General features: G+C 35.3%; 2 protein-coding genes across 2 annotated transcripts; one reads left to right on the plus strand and one right to left on the minus strand.

Moving 5' to 3' along the window:
- Positions 1-1,814: 1,814 nt before the first annotated feature.
- On the minus strand, positions 1,815-4,512 carry LOC108977524 (plasminogen activator inhibitor 1 RNA-binding protein). Its single transcript, XM_018947239.1, has 3 exons — positions 3,741-4,512; positions 3,185-3,436; positions 1,815-3,105 (listed from the first exon to the last, which is right to left on the minus strand). Exons 1-3 carry the CDS (start codon positions 4,360-4,362, stop codon positions 2,708-2,710), a joined length of 1,272 nt encoding a protein of 423 aa, XP_018802784.1. The 5' UTR covers positions 4,363-4,512; the 3' UTR covers positions 1,815-2,707.
- A 728-nt stretch (positions 4,513-5,240) lies between these two features.
- LOC108977525 (glycine-rich RNA-binding protein 8-like) lies at positions 5,241-5,775 on the plus strand (the record flags this gene model as incomplete). The annotated part of the gene is made up of 3 exons (XM_018947240.1): positions 5,241-5,432; positions 5,490-5,646; positions 5,707-5,775. Coding segments are annotated over exons 1-3 (340 nt in total), but the record flags the coding sequence as incomplete, so codon positions are not given.
- Between the last annotated feature and the right edge of the window lie 11,912 nt (positions 5,776-17,687).

Raw genomic sequence — 17,687 nt, forward strand, 5'->3', positions numbered from 1 at the left:
TGGCCGGACGTGGCGTCGGGAGCATGCCTATAAATGGCACGTCGAAAGTCGCGATTTCCCTATAGCACTTTGAATTTAGCAGCGATCGGACGAGTTTATTATCTCTCTAGCGAGGAATATTTAAATGGAAATKATGAAGAGTTTGCATACAATTGTTTCTATTGTTACACATCTACGCAAAAATTCGGTTTTATTATGATTAAAGAGAACTCAAACACTTCAGAATCAGCTATTCCTTATTTTTGTTGGATTATGAACTTGCGCGRCATCCACTTTGCACAGAGCTTTCGCCTCTTTTGAGCGTMATTTTCCTCGGTGCTCATCGCCTCAAATCTCTTTTGAACGATTGATTTCCCTGGTGCTGAGCCTAAATTCCAGAAAAAAGCAATGCTTTATTAACACACGAAATGTGTTATGATCAATTTTTTTCTAAGCTAACACGAGTTGCTTCACAAAGATGATATATCTCATTAACTAACAGATATAATCTAACTAATAGAAATCATATAGATGGTAGTAGTAGTATTATCTATGTATGTGTCAGCCGCAGTAAAGCGTGGGCGGGACCTCTAGTTTGAGTATAAATAATTGTATTCGATTAGTAATTTGAAAATAATAAAATATTGATAATTTAATAAAATATAGGGCGCGTCGTTCATTGCAAATGATGCTGAACTATACATACCAAATCGACTCAGCTATACGTATACGGTATTGTACAAAACTAAAGCACCATCAACTTTGGTTTGTTTGATTTTAAATTTAAAAAATAATAATGGGAAATAAAAGTAARTTTCTCGTTTTTCAATTTCTTATTAATTTTTATTAAAATTTCATCATAAGTTCTAAATAGTGTTAAGATCGGGTGATTGCGCCGGCCAGTCTAAAGATTAACTCTGTTTCTCCGGAATCAAGTTTTGCTAGAGGTATACTTATGATCATTGTCCTGCTGGAACTACCATTTTAGAAGAAAATTCATGTTTCTTTTTTTAAAGGTTGGTGTAAACAATCCATTATTCTAGAGAAATAGCCCAAGACCATAAAAGTACCACCGCTATAGTTTATGGTCACAATATATAGGATTGAATTTTCCCTTTCAGCCTTCTTACACGCCTTATACCATTCCAATATTTATATTAATATTTAATTCGTCTGAGAATAAATTATAGCAAATAATAGTTAAAATTTCTGTACTAACCGCAACACCACTGATCTATTCGTCAACTGTTTTACCATCATTTGGGCTTAAAAAAACGAAATGATTTAGTTTTGTCCCATACTGTATACTTTATAGGATCTCCGAAGTTTCCKTTTATTTCAACTTCATATTCCGAAAAATTCCTTTATATTTTATATATATTTCCATATACGGTGTCCTTTCAAATTGCCCGTTTTATTCACTTACTATTGTGTCTCATGTATTTGCTAGCTTGTTTTAAAAGAAATACGAATTTCAAAAAACCCACTAAGGATGTACTTTTTTTATACTCAATCAGGAATTTAGCCTTTAACATAATTTATTACTGATGCTCCTTTAGAGGTGAAGAAAAATGCTGCTTTCATTAATTTTATCAAATAAGTTTTTATTTAAACGAGTTTTCGAACTTCTTTGGGTCAAAATACATTTCAAAAATTTTTATACCTTATGTATGTATTTTCATACAATTTCTAATTGTAAGCAATTTTCACTTGGGTGATTTTTTTAAGTTACAGAATGCAATTAAAACCGTTTTTGTGTATCATGCACCAACTATATTGAAAATGTATTTTCTTTAATATTTTGTAACTTTTTACTTAAAAGAAACAATTATTAATCAACATGGCATACCCATAATCTTGTAGTTTATTAAGTTTGCTTGCTATTTTTTTATAGTGTGAACTTTTATTTTCCTTTAAATTATTATTGTTAATACAATTAAGAAAGTTACAATAAAATGATATTTGCTTTGCATGAGGGTGATAATGAGATGATAGCTTATTTGCTTCACTTCATGGATTTTATTCATGTGATGACATCAAATAATTTTGCTTAAACGAACTTCTTAACGTAGTTCGGGGGTTATTTTTGTTATTTCATATTATTTAAATTTTAACTGCTAGAAATTTGCAAAACTGGAAATAGTTTTAAAAATAATGGAAAGTGAATGTTTCCTCAACTTTCGCTATCATTTTGTAAAAAAAAAAATTAATTTAATCAAACAACAAAAATATACACATTACTTAGCAGTGGGACTACTAGACTTTATATATACGACAAGTGCTGTTGCATTGGCTATGCTAGTGTGGCTCTTGAAGTTATTGGTTTAAACGTTTTGACCTGAAATCAATTGCTTTTCTTTTTGCTTGTTCGTACGCTTTGACGCTGTTGTTATTGGGCGGTTTATTTATTTTTGTTTTGGTCTTTTCCTTAGTATTATAGGACAATATACATATATGTATATATTTGAATGTATCAATTCTATAGAATGTTACTAAAAACAGAAGTGTAATATGTAGCTTGTGATAATTCATTGAACTGGATTTTAATATTTGTCAGCAGTTTCTGTTTCTTTTCTTCACTATATGTTCATTAAATTTGATGAAGCTTCAAACTTATTTTAATTCTTGATCCTCATATTTTATTTGCTTCTTTAATTTCATTATGTTTTAATAGTTGTTCTCATTTTTGTTTTTGATATTGCGTCTGCGCCTTAMAAATGCAGAACTTTTAAGCCAAAGTTGGGAATTGACGTTCGTCGTTGACTTTTGGAGCAACATTTTGTTGTCTAAAACCGCCAAAGTTACGCTTTCCGCCTCTGCCTGCATTAACGCCGCGTCCACCACCAATTGGTGGTCGTTCSGTAGCATTGAAATTGGTTGTGGTGTTGGCGTTGAGATTAGGGGTGTTACCTCCTGGACGAGGTCCACGGCCACGCCCACGTCCACCAAAACCAGCACCTCGGCGGCCGTCATTGAAATTAAATTGTATGTCAAGTACGCGTTGTTGACGTCCAACTCGCTGAGGATACATGGCAGGATCGTATTCAAGTTCCTCTTCACTTTCATTCTCCTTTTTCTTATTATTATTTAGAACTACCATTTTCTTCCATTGAGTTGTGTCTTCACCTAAAGTGAATACACAGTTCATAAAATTGATTTCCCTTTTTTGGAATTCAGTTAACAGTCACTTATTTTTTACACTTACCTTCTCCAGCTTTACGAATGTTGAAAGTTGGTTTGACTCGTTGTTGTTTTTGCGCCTTCCATTCATCTAGTGTTAATTCTTTGGTTTCTTCTTCGACCGGCGTTTGGTCAGCTTGTTCGTTACCAGATTCTTCAGCCTTATCAGTAACATTGCCACCTTCGACATCGCTCTTATTGACGTCATCAATAGCTTCCTTGACAGATCCCCAATTATGTGCGCCAGCACCGTCACGTTTGTCAATTGCTTTGACACCTGCAAACAATATTTATTTTCTAACGTTCTGTTGTCTCCGTTTTGTAATATCAAATATTATTAAGATTAATAGTTTTTAGGAAAAATAAAGATGGCGGATAAATGTACKTTTTGTTTTTTTAAGAATCTCCATTACCTACTTCGTAAAAACATTGACATTTAGCACATTATGCTATTGCGCTTGCATGTGAACATATATTTAATGCCACATTTCCACACATGCTTTCACATTTATACATATAAATGTATAAATTCATATGTTCGGAAATATATTTATAAGGGAGTATGATATTTTTACACTTACCAGTTTTATCAGATCCCGATTGGCGATCGAATTCACGTTTTCCCCCACGATTGCCACCTTCGAAATTGCGGCTGCGTGGTGGTCCCCGATTWTCGCGGTCCCGAAATTGTCGCGGTTGCTGCTGTGATGATCCTTCAATCTGATTTCCAAAATTCCCATTGTATCCATTTTCTCGAGCATTTCGACGGTTATTACGTTGTTCACGAGATTCATCGCTTTGCTGCCTAAAATTTAAGTTTCTCGTGCCCTGTTGCTGTTGACCACCTTGACCACCATCGGTAGAGGGACCAGTTCGTTTGCGATTGGTGTTAGTAGCTGACCCACCTTGCTTGCTAGTTCTATCCACAGCATTACCAGTCGGTGACTTCTTATTCAGTTCATTTTTGTTCAAGGCTGATGGCTTATTCTCTTTTTCAGCTTGGTTGGGTTTTTTATTCGATTGGGCCCTTGTAGGACCGTCGACATTTTGTTTATTCGATGACTTTGTGGAGGGTGCACTACCCCCACTGCCACCAGCAGTCTTAACCTGCTTTTTCAACTTGCTCGCAGCATTATCTAATGGATCACTAATATCATCGTCCATGAACAAAAGTTCATAACGATTATTTCCAGAGCCATCCATAATTGGCGTTTTTGTGAATTATTTGTATACTTGCCTCTTGCTTTTTCTTTGCCAATTTCTTACAAATTTGAACTAACCTTAATTTCTGCTTTCTGCTACACGATATTCAAGACTAAGAACACATGCCCAGCATTGAAAAAGCATGGTATACATAAAGGAAGAAGAAGAGTGCTGGAATATTTGACAAGTACAAAGTCTGTTAAATGGTCAGAGGTTAGCAGCGGAAGGTAAATTCTAACATAAAAATATAAGAAATAGATGTCGCCGACGCTTTTTCAAGAACCGCTATTCGAACATTCGATGTACCGTTTGATCTGTAGCGTCGTCTCTTTAGAACGTCAGCAAATTTTCTACGCTTAGGTGAAGTCTAAAAAGTGAACCATTCAATTGTAAGTTAGTAAAATAAGGCATAAATATAATGTAGTATTTATTTGTATAATCAGCAAATCGTTTTATAATGATATAGATAACGATTAGTTTTATAGTTTTTTTTTTACTGTCAGTATATCAGTCACAAAAATTAACATTTAAATTTAGCGAAATAGAATTTGCAATCTGTATCTTTGCCAACTTATAAAAGAAGTTAATAATCTTCGGAACAGAAGGTGATATAAATAAATAATAAAATAGTTAGAACAATTTAGAAATTTTTTGCTCGATACGGGTTATAGGCGTGCATATATGGACTGGACATTGKTATAATCAGACTTACGTACATATGTACATAGGTCTATTTAGTAATTTTTAATAAGGTATATCACTTTTAAATATTTGCTATGATAAATAYCCGGATTGGTGTCGCATTTGTGCCCACTACTGTATGCTCATATGTTCCAATCTTGACGTTTCGTCATATTAGGTAGAGTAGCTTTTGTTTACAAATTAAAGAAAAAGAAATGGTCAATTTGGCGGCTTAAAAATGCGGTTTCTTATTACAATAGTATCGCAAAGACAAAATGCGACGTTATCGGGAAATTCGCTGTTTAAAAAACGATTTACGTCAAAAATCTAATCAAGTTTTAAATTCGTTTACAGATAAATCGCAGAAAATGTCAGATTGGGGTGATGAAGTAAGCTACTCATTGTTTAGAGTTTAAAATACATTAAACTATATCTTTTGAAAGCAGGATGATGGTCGTGGTTTTGGTAATGGATGCTCCGAATATAAAGACAATGGCGATGATGAGTATGTAGATAATGGCGGAACTGACTATACGGAGCTTCAAAACACAGAAGACGGGAATAAAGGTTTTGGTAGCAGACGTGGTAGAGGCGGCGGACGAGGTAAAATAATTAATTTATATATATAAAAATACAGAAATTTTAATTTGTTAATAATATAAGGTCGTGGTGGACGAGATGACAGGAATGGTGGTAGTTATGGCGGTGGTCGTCGTAACTTTGAAGATAATGGTGAGTTGATCTTTTTTTTATATAGACCCATGGTAGTGTACTGGGAGTGAACAATGTGAAAATTATATACTACCGATTTAAAGCAGAAACATTGTAGTTAGTCGACTTAAGTTAATGTTGACAATTGAAATTGTTTTAAAGTACAATACCCAACATGAAAATACTGTGATGTATTCATCAGCAGTTTAAAGCCATTTTTTATATAATTATGTAGTAAAATTTATATAATTATGTCTGTATATATAATCATGACCACCTTGCATGGCTTCGCTAAATCAATTATTTATTAGAAAACCTTAGGCATCAATAACTGCCCCAAAAAATAAACCATTTTGGCGGCGGTARACATCAAATATAAATATTTTGCTTTCGGTTATCTTTCATGAATGTTAAATTTTGTTGACGAATGGAATGTAACGCCTTTTTCAGTAAATGTAATACGTTCATACTTATATCACATTAATAGTGGAACAAATCTTTGAGGATACTGTTTATATTCATCTTAGATTTGCACATTCTAAGGATACCTTTTCAGAACTTTGGATCTTTGTCTTTATAAATGTACAGATTATGGGCTTGCATTCAAATACGAATGACTCCATTTTATTTTTCAGTATATCCAAATACTGGAAACGGTTAATTTTATCATTAATTTGATCAATTGGATTGACGCCATGTCATGAAAACACACTCCGGTCATGCTAATTCTACCGCCGTCCTTAATTTTTTGTTTGTAGGGCTTGATCATATGGACGACGTACAAATATTTTTCCATATAGAATCATCCAAAGCACGTCCCTCCAAAATTGTGCAGGTTTGGCTTAGTGGGCCTTTGCAAATGYCAGCCGAATTTTGGTATGGCGTTTTGAAAGCAGTTGTTCCTTCATGCTAATTCGTCCAAAAAGTTAGGTCTTCATAAATGGAACGGCTTTGTTCTTCCATACTACGGGTTTTTCAACACTATCGGTTTTACGTGGTTTTAGTTTTCTTGGTATCTTGTTGTTGACACAAGATGAGCATTTCTTGAGAACAATGTATTATTTCAGCAATTTCGGCAGGAGCTTTTCCTTTTCTTTGCTCATATCGCACATAAATACTCTCTTATTTATGTGCACTGTTTTCCCATTCCCATTCTTATGTTAATGAAATATCGACGAAAAAATTATTTATTCGCAAAATTAAATTAAAAACACGCGAAAACTTCACACAAAAAAAAAACGGTATTTTTGAGCAGCGAAATGAGCTTTATAACGGAAACAAGTAGATGCATACCACATTTTGATTGTTCAGCTACTTTAGAAGTCATATGGTATTCGGATTTGTGCTATTTACCTTTATTGAAATTAACAGAATATCTAATCTTTAGGGTGCCCATAGAGTGGATGCTCAAGGCTAATCTAGCAAAGCTGATTTCCATCAGTCCTGATCGATTTTATGTATCGTGGRGTGGATGCAAGAAATAGTGTTGAATTCCGCTTTATTCAGAGATGTTGTAGAATCCAAGACAGAATTGGTTGGCTGTTAGAATTGCAAACCAATTCTGGTCTTCAATGGTGTTGTTGTTGTTGTTGTAACGGCAGAATTCTGCCGAGTTGACAGTCCTTGGCTGGATAAAAATCCGGGTCCGTTCCGGTTTTCGTAGACCCGACTGTCGTGGGAACGGGTCTTCAATGGTGTCATAGATTCTGTTTGGATTTTCGTCTTTTCGAGCATACGCAAAACCAATATACGAATCAACTGTTTACTAATGTGATAAAACTTGCAAATGAATACATTTGGAAGTAATGCTATTAAAGTTTTTATGAGAGATAACATTTATCGAATGAATATAGACGCATTTGGGTGTTAAATTACGTTTATTATGTTTTGTAAATTAAATATCCGGATTGTTTTTTTCCAAAAACTCAATAGTTAAGACATTTCGTGTTTTATACTTATGTTTTCTCCAATAGAAATAAAGATAAATTAATTCGAAATAATAACTTGATTTATTAACTTACAAATCTGTGAGCGACTATCTTCTTGCCACCCAAAACCGATAAAAATTGTGTTTCGAATATTAAACCGATAATATCTGAATCAGAGAACTGCAACGAGCAATAAATTTTTGTTTATACTTAAGTACTGATCCGTTACTCTGTCTGATTCTGTCACTTCGTTCGCATCAGCAGAAAATACCCAAAGTGATGCAAACTCATGCTTCAATGATTGAAATGGTCGACAGCGGCGGTTTGTATATAATCCCCTAAACACTGATTTAGTCGGGCAMTTTTCTATTTCAAATACATATGTTTGTATGGACATGTATGTATGTATATACATATGTTATATGTATAATGGAAAATCCATCAAGTACATACATACATACAAGAAATGTATGTATATATGTACATATGTACGTACTCGGTGGAATTTCCATTGTTTACGACTCGAAACATTCAAATTAGTCCAGCGGAAAGTTGTTGTTTGCTGTACTTATAGATTTACCCAAAGATTTACTTATAGTTTACCCAGTTTCACATCAATTCAAACAATCCTCGCAACGCTATGAACTGTCATGATACGATTGGAACCGAAGCCAGCCATACCGTTTACTCGATCGTGATTGCCGAAGAACAGATTGTTCGTGTTGCATCAGATCAGTTGACGCTGGCGGCTACTCCAATTGATTAACAATGTTGTCTATGCTGAACGGAGTCGATTATACTATTTTATTCTGTTTCCTTTAACCGTAAAGGATTTAATTTGATTTTCATTTTATTTAACACGTTCTACTCAGCCGGGATCACTGGTGGTCCACAAATATTTATACTTTTAATTTAAAAACCATAGTACAAAAAATAAAATAGATAGGAGAGTTATAAATTTATATTTTTTTGTAAGCGTTTTTAACATATACATACATATATTAGGTTGTCAAAAAAGTCTTGCGGTATTTTCGCTAGTTGGCGCTGAGAGCGGGTAGTTCTAGTTTTATTCATCGCATCGGGTCATGCTATACCTTTTTGGAAAGCTCATTTCACGCTTTTTTTTCGCTAACACGTGTTTGAATGGTTGTCGTTGTTTTTAAGTCGTTCGTGAGTTATAGCGTTGCGAACATGGAGCAAAATAAAGAGAAAATACGKCATATTTTACAGTACTACTACGATAAAGGCAAAAATGCATCTTAAGCCGCCAATAAAATTTGTGCAGTTTATGGACCCGATACAGTTTCCATTTCCACCRCACAACGATGGTTTCAACGTTTTCGTTCTGGTTTAGAGGTGGTCGAAGAGGCGCCACGYTCCGGAAGGCCTGTCGTCGAAAATTGCGRTAAAATCGCTGAATTGGTCGAAAGAGACCGGCATAGCAGCAGCCGTAGCATCGGTCAAGAGAWAAAAAAAAAAAAAAATTAAAAATAACGCAAGACTTTTTTGACACCCTATTATATAGTTCTTTCTAAAATAAATGAATAGAGAAAGATAAAATGCGTCGGGTAGAACGTGTTAAACAAGAAATATAATTAATTATGAAGGTTTTGGGCGTAACAAATTTGGCCTTGATTATAATAATGAACTATGCAACAAGCGAGTGAGCACCAAAAAACGCTCCAAAGCTGATATCTCTTATGAAAATGTACGACTTTCGTGGGAACGGATAATGACATTTCTTGGCCCAATAAAAGTCTGGGTGTGTTATTACATTTAAACCCTACTTTCGTGGGAACGGGTGTCATAAAAAATCTGACTTAAATGTTGAAAAGGGTGCTAGATTGTTCTTGCAAGGAGGTGTTTAGTAGATAGATAGGAAAAATAATTGAGGAATGCACCGCGACCTTAGGTCTATTGTGCCCTCTCCTGGCTCACAGGAACTCACTAAGTCCCAGTATATTGATGAAGTCCAATATCTTGCTGGGTGCTAACGAGGCGATGTGATCCCTTTCCAGATACAAGTATCCAAGGGCCTTTGACCTGCSCCTACAGACTACAACGCAGTCGATTAGCAGGTGCTCCGGTGTTTCTGGCTCCTTGTCGCAAAAACGACAGTTGGATGATAGGCCCATGTTAAATAAATGCCAAATGTCAACCTGCAGTGGCCGGTGTAAAATGCGACCAGAAGCCTAAGTTTGTCCTTTGGGAGGTTTATTATCAATTTAAATCTCTTCTGGTTATACCCCCAACTAGCAGCTTGGCGTGTCTCATTCCATGCGCTCGCTGCCAATGCCTTYYCCTGTGTGCTCTTTCTTCCTTACGGAGCAGCTCCTTCACAGCATCGGGACCCACCCCAGTSGGTTCGGGCCCAACCATATTGGTGGAGGCTGCAGAGCGGACAAGCTCGTGAACCAGATCGTTTCWGACTATACCCCTGTGACCAGGCACTCAGSTCAGGTGCACCTGGTTCTTTTCAGCTAGGTTGTTCAGCMGTTCTCTACACTCYTGCACTAGTAACGATTTGATCTCGTAAGAGGAGATTCAGTGCCGCTTGACTATCGCTTAGTATAGCTATTCGCTCATTGCGATAGTTGCGGTGGAGGTTTATCACTTCAATGTGCTATYCCTTAGCAGTTGCTCAAGAGTGGGGTCGCCCCACTCACTCTTGCTACCGAGGGTAACCTTAAACTGAAGTGAGTTGTTTTAGTAATGCCGTCCTTTGGGAGGAGGGCAATATCAATGTCGCCACTTATCCTCTCCATTCTCTGGGACGAGATTATCTTGCCTTTGCTGCTATCTGCTCCTGGTGGTTAGTATTATGACGGGATTCTTTATCATGACATACAGTGTCGGACAAAACATATTGGACTCATASTAACGAATTACATTATCATCTATTATCGCAATTATCATTTTAAATATAAAACAAATCACTCCGATTTGAAGAATAACTATTTATTTTATAAAAACATACAAATAAAAGTAGAAATTATTTGACAACATGTCATTTTAAATTAAAAAAATTAAACACATTCAATATTCAGTGCGGCAGAACATATTCGATTAATGATTGTTGTTTAATATTTTATAGCATAATCATAAAGACCATGAAAGTGGTCACGTCCTCAATGATATCCTTAGATATAACATCCCTTTMCCATAATGCCACCTCCACCATGCCTGGCAGTATCGGGGATCTTACCTCTTATTTTTTGTTTAGCGAACTCTCGTTATTCCGTCTGAATCTATTTTAGTTCCCTTAAGTATTTTTGCATCATCGTGTCGTGTTGTAGCTTTGGGTCGTATTCCACGATGGTGAATTTTCACAGATCACTGTTGATTTGTTTACATCAAATTTGTTACAAATGTCTTTRTGATAATTCATTCATTTTGTCTTTACTAATTAATTGTTCTAACAGAATTGAATTTTTGTTTCCAGTCATGGTCACTTTTTGTTATTAATTTCTTCGAAATAACTAAAATTTTAATCGCGTCACAACTTTTTATATAAAGAAACTTGGATAAACTAAAATGATGCTGAATTTATATGTCGTTSTTGGAAATTACGGGATTTTCGACCCTTATCATGAAAAACTTGGACTAGTCCAATATGTTTTGTCGCGGTGAATATTTGTTACTTSTAATTTCTTTCGTATAAAATGTAAACTATTAAAAAATTATATGGATTTTCATTGTGCCTTTATATTTAAGTACTTTTTTTTAATATACATTACCACATGYGGCGATGCGATCCCTATCCGGAAACATGGATCCAAGGGCCTTAATCCTGCGTCTACAGACTGCTGTGCAGTTGATCAGCAGGTGCTCYGGGGTTTCMGGCACCCTGTCGCAGAGCTGGCAGTTAGCGCAAGAGGATAGRCCCATGTTGTGCAGATGCCTATTCAGTTCCAATGGCCAGTATACCATGCGACCAGTAGAATATTGTACTCTTGCAATTTGCAGGAATCAAAGCCAGCGAWATTACTTCAGGTGCTGGCAAAATTTTAAAWTAAAACAAGTAGGAAAGRGCTAAGTTCGSGTGTAACCGAACATTTTATATTCTTGCAACTTGCAAGAATCATCGWCAGGGAAATACCTTAAGATGCAAAACATCAACCAGAGGATCGGAATCTAAGCAATTTTATATATACATATACTCATACCTTGACCGACAAATTCGACATAAGGTTTGCCAGAAAARCGAAAATCATACGTAGAATAAGGGAGTTGGGGTAGTATCGACCCGAATTCATCCATTAACTATTATTATGCCATATACTTCAAAATATTTCCTGATTTTCATTAAGGTGCCGCACACTCAACCTTTAATCATATTTAGCGAAGTCAGCCCCGGGTGTTGCAAAATCTTGGTAATACTTTTCGTCCAATTGTATTTAATTTAGACAGAGAGATATACTGTTATGAATAAAGAATGTTCTGTAAAAATGGCCGATATACCTAGAATAAAGTCACCTGGAAGTTCGAATATTTGTATATTAGGTATATGGCTCAGTCAATTATAGATACTGGTGACCACATATTCGGTACCTAGGGGCTTGAACAGTTTTGTTCAGATTTGAACAATTTTTAGTCATAAGGTGGGACACTTTAAAGGAATTATTAGTTCAAAGTTTTTGTTCAATTGCTTCTTGATTTATGTACTGGAAAGTGAAACAATCAAATGTAATTTAAAATTGTGGTATGTGGATAATAGGCGTCGTTGTAGAAATATGAGAAAAAATTTTCAAATTTTCATACCCGGCYCCCTTAAACTTTCTCATACCATCTGAGGTAAAATTTAACATCTCTGTTGGATTCAGTTTTTGATTTATTGTGCTTAGTAATGCGTAGTTTTGAAGAGTACCGTTAAATGCAAAATGAGCGGGGCTATCTTCCGATTTTCACACTGTCGATAGGAGCACTTATATTATTTGCGCTCAGCAAATATTAACATTTTTTTTGACTACAGGTACCGCCTATTACTGCGATTGCCTGTACCAAATTACAATTTTATATCTTTATTTAATGCTTAGTTATGGCACTTTATAGGTTTTAGGTTAACGACGATTTGTGGGCGGTGGCAGTGGTTTGATTACGATCATGTAATTTTTTTTGTACTGAGAAATCCTCACCAAGTTTCATTAAGATATCTCAATTTTAACTCAATGTTACTGCTTGCACAGTGAGCGGACAGACACACAGTTACCCAGATTTCAAACGCGTTAGCTTTTGAAGACTAAATTAAGAATTTTACAGTAGTAGATTTTTTAAACCGTCACACAGTATGAAATCCTAAAACAAAACTTCACTTTATAAAAACATTGATAAAGTTTTTAAAAAATATGACTACATATTTCTTTGTAAAGCAATTTTCTTTTATTTCTTGTTTTTTAATTTTACGACGGATGTGACAACGTACAATTTTGTCATGCACCTTCGTTGAAAAATAAAGGTAAAAAAAGAAATAAGGAAGGACATACCATTATAGGAGAAATATTATCCCTTMATTTCAGTTATATACATATATCACACATTGACCGACATTTCCAATCAAAAGTCAACTATAGGTACCGGGATCTAAATATTCGGTACCTAGGCGATTGAACAGTTTTTATTAGATTTAAGCAATTTTTGGTCATAAGGTAACACACACTAGAGACATTGTTCGTGCAACGTTTTATTCTGCTATATTAATTGCTTCTTGTCGAACGAATCAAGAGGAATTTAAAATTTCACAATGTGACATATGAATGCCACGACGTACTAAATTTTGTCGATATCGGTTGGGCGGGTCCCGAGATATGAGATTTCACTCAWATACGGGCAGTTTCACACTGTCGGTGGAACTTCTTCTAAGATTTRGTTATTGTAGATTGAGTGGTTTAGGAGATATGTATATGCCACTCCCAATTTTCAATCAAATTTTGCCTGCAGATGCCCCTTGCTACYGCAATCCTCTGTACCAAATTACAGGTCTATATCGTAATTGAGTGCATAGTTATGGACCTTATAGATTTTCATTAATGATTGTTTAAGTTTGTAACCAGTAAATACAATGRTCACRCACATTTGAAATAAAAGTGCCGGGTTACTTGAGTATTATGATATAAAATATAATTTATTAAGAAAATCATTATWTGTATTTTYACAAATGTTATTTTAATAAAATTAAATATTCAATTATTTGGGTAACCAACATAAGCGAAYGTACATATGTMGTAGCGCGCCAGATCGCTGTTGACKAAAAGCTTACTGTAGCGCGCAGGACGGGTGTTGTAAACGAAGAARTAGTGCTTACGCGGCGYAGTGTATGGACGAATGTGTTCYTCGAATTGTGTACAACGAAGTGTGTCTGCTATCCCGTTGTCCCTCATTTTTATTTAGCGGGTTAGTGTACTGATGAGGTGAGTTCTGTTRTAGTGTCATCAGCTGTAGTAAATTGAGCCGTGTTATTAGGATGCGCCACTTTTACCGAGTAGAGGGGGTGGGTGCTTAACTCATTTAAACATCCTGGGCCCCCTAGACGAATATTTTACCAAGTTTTGTATGTAGAYAAGAAACATGTAATTCGSCTTACTGTTGGTGGAGTARCCGAGAGCGCAGAATACTTGCTGAAAATGTTAAAAACTGCTTTGGTTCTAAACATATTACTAAAAAACCGTTTGTGATTGATTCTTTTATAAATTTATTATTTATAATTTTTCCTTACAACGGTTTATCGGCAATCGTTTGCATTTTTTTTTTTTATTATTATGAAATATAGCGACGCCACGTCTGACTCGAATATGGCCAGAGTGCGTGCTTGTACMACAGATTCCCACCAACTATCCTTGGGAGGAGCGCTTATGCAGGTGCGATATGAATGATAATGCGGAATGCACTGCCACCTTTGGTCTATTGTGCCCTCTCCTTCAGGTGCGATAAGAGCTACCTTTGCTTTTAGTAAGTCTAGGTGCGTCACAGTATTGCATTGGGCATATGGTATGGTACGGGGTCGAAAAATAGGATATACCTATTTGAGTTTTTAATATTGTAAGATTGAATTCTGACTTTTTTTCTACCAATATRTGGGGTATTGGAAAATTGTGGCTCTAGTGGTAGTCGTACGACGTACCGGCCATTACTTGAACGAGTAGTTGTGGCTCTAGAAGAGGCTTCACAATACTGGTTCTTTATATTTTTAATTGATAGGGGAGGGAGTTTTCTTATCTCTCGAAATTTATTCAATTTAGACATTCGTTCGAGGTTTCCTCAACTTGAGTTGTTATGGAGGTAATTGGTTCTGAAATTGGTCTACTGTGTTTCGCTGTGTAGCAATCGAAATTTTTGTGCCTTTGAGCAGCATGGCGTTTCTTKGCAATTTTTTAGTTTTTTGGTTTTCTGTATTTGCTTTGGAAGTTGAACGGGTGGTCCTTTTTGTGTAAGCGCTATGTAATGTGCTGTAATGAAGCATTSAATCGTGTCATTTGTGACAATATAAGCAATTAAATTTGCTTCTGCAATTTGTATACGTATAYGCATGTGACAGGCAATTTGTGATGTCTTTTTGACCTGAGAAAATGATTTCGTTCGTTAATTATTAAGTTTTTAAACTTCTCGCAAGTTTTAAGCTTATGGCGTCTTGTGCATAGTTCGCATGACGTGTGTTTTTTTCTGTTCGAGTGAGTATGAACGAGTGCGTTTTGTGAAAGCTTTTGTTTAAATTTTTGTTGCTTGGGGTCTATTGAAGCTTCTATTTTGATCGTGTTTAATGTTATTAGTTTTGATTATTTTTTCTTCTAACCTCTCCGCAATTTCATATTTCTATATGATAAGAGCGATTGCTCGCATAGAAGTAACGACTGTGGGAATATTTTGTGCCGACAAACAATTGGAAACAGTGGATTGTAGTCTCACAAATTCTTCACTTGTTTCTTGATTTTAGACAAGTTTAATAGTGTCATTACTTGCTTATCGACCAGTATTCTTTCGTTTTCATATCTAGCTTTTAGAGCTTCCCAACCCAAATTGAAATTAGCGTCATTAAGAGCGAATTGTTTTACTATTATGCCTGCTTGACCTTTAGTTTTTTTATCTGAGGTGATACAATATTTTGTGTTTTTGATGGTTGCGGATGGTTGATGTATACGGCTGAAAACATGTCCCGGAAGGACGGACATTGTTCATAACCTCCATAAAAGGTTTCTGTGTCACATGCGGACACCTCGAGATGGATGGCTGAACTTGCCTATTGATATTGTTGCATTTGTGGCAGCTCTACTCTCGGGTGTGGAGTAGGTGCAATTGCTTTAATTAGCTTTAATTGATCGGAGATCAAAGCTTTCGTTTCTTCACATTGGTCTAAGCAGTTTTCGTAAAWATCGAAATTTGCCGATTTAAAATTTTGAGGTAGATCTGAATCGTCAGATTCTACTATGGCGTCATAAGCCGCGTTGGACTCGTGTCCAAAAATTATTGAGATTTATAATTTTGATTTCTAGTACCGATTCAGAGTTTTCTTGAATCGCTGAAGAGGTAAATTTAGTGCAGTATCTTGTTGAACTGTCACTTTCTGAAATAAATTTAGCAACCTGTTTTGAATATTGTTGTTGTTAACCATTTTTGCAAAATAATATTATTTATTTATATTTTAGTTCGAAAATATATTTGAATTGTTAATTGCTATTAAAACCCATGCTTATTATTAATTAAAATATTTGATGTCCGAATGATTTGTATTTAGGTACACCCTAATACGTGGACTTGTATGTGCTTATGTTTTGTGCAGTTGAGAGCTCGTTGAAGAGATCAATGCGCTATTTACATAATTGTGCAGGAATTGTTTGTGCAAAGTATTTGCTGTAACATTTTGTGCAGTCTTTCTAGTTTTTGTTTGACAAAGAACAAGGGTATTGCTGAATATTTGCCAATGTGGACTTTGGATAAATATACACATAGCCAAAAAAGTCTGCGTTCACCTGACACATTTTTTTAAGTGAAGTAAAAACACTATGTTAATAGATAATTCAGTTTAAATTGTTTACATGTATTTCTTCCTTATATTCTTAAGTTCCAAATGCAAAAACAAAAATGTATATTCCTATTTTCATTTTTGTGATAACGGAATTTTAGTGTAACAACAAGTAAACATAGGCACCACAAAGTCATCGTTCAGTTTCCTTAAATTGGAAATACCGTTACTTTTCACGAATTTGATTCTTCTTTTTGCGTAGGTTCTATTGTGTTTTAATATAATTAATGGTTTAAAGAGCTCGTGACGCGTTTTAATAATATTAAAAAAAATGGAAACCAAAGGAAAAGAAATTAGTCTGTCGGAAAGAAAAATTATCGTTAAGTTGTGGAAAGATGGTGAAAGTTTCTGAAAAATTGGGCAAACTATTGGAAGAACGTATTCCTCGGTCCAGCGTGTAGTAAACAATTTCAAAAAAACCGGAATTTTAACGTCAAAACCGCGGTCTGGCCGTCCAAAAATATTATCAGTCCGGGAAGAACGCAAAATAATAAATATGGTGAAAGTTAACCCTCGAATTACGTCCACAAATATTATTGAAAACGTAAATATAACCTTCAAGAAAATAATTTGTGCCGAAACTACTAGAAAAGTTTTACAAAAAGCTGGATATCATGGCAGAGTCGCTCTGCCMTATATTTCACTCATAAACAGACAAAAGCGCATTGAATTTGCTCATAATCATATAAATAAGTCTCYGGAATTCTGGAATCAGGTGATATTTTCGGATGAAAGTAAATTTTGTATTTTTGGCATAAAAGGTCGACAAATTGTGTGGCGTAAATCAGGAACTGCCCTTGAAAAACAAAATCTTGTTGGTACAGTGAAACACAGTGGTGGTGGAATTATGGTGTGGGGTTAAGTGGCGGCWGGTGGTGTGGGTCAGCTTGAATTTATTGAATCCACAATGGATAAATGGGGTTATTTGACCATTCTAAAAAATAATTTGAAACAAAGTGCAGAGAATCTTGGATTATCTTCGACGTTTTGGT

The sequence above is a fragment of the Bactrocera latifrons genome, unplaced genomic scaffold (genome assembly GCF_001853355.1).
Source record: "Bactrocera latifrons isolate USDA-ARS-PBARC rearing strain unplaced genomic scaffold, ASM185335v1 scaffold_906, whole genome shotgun sequence".
Classification (NCBI taxonomy): domain Eukaryota; kingdom Metazoa; phylum Arthropoda; class Insecta; order Diptera; family Tephritidae; genus Bactrocera; species Bactrocera latifrons.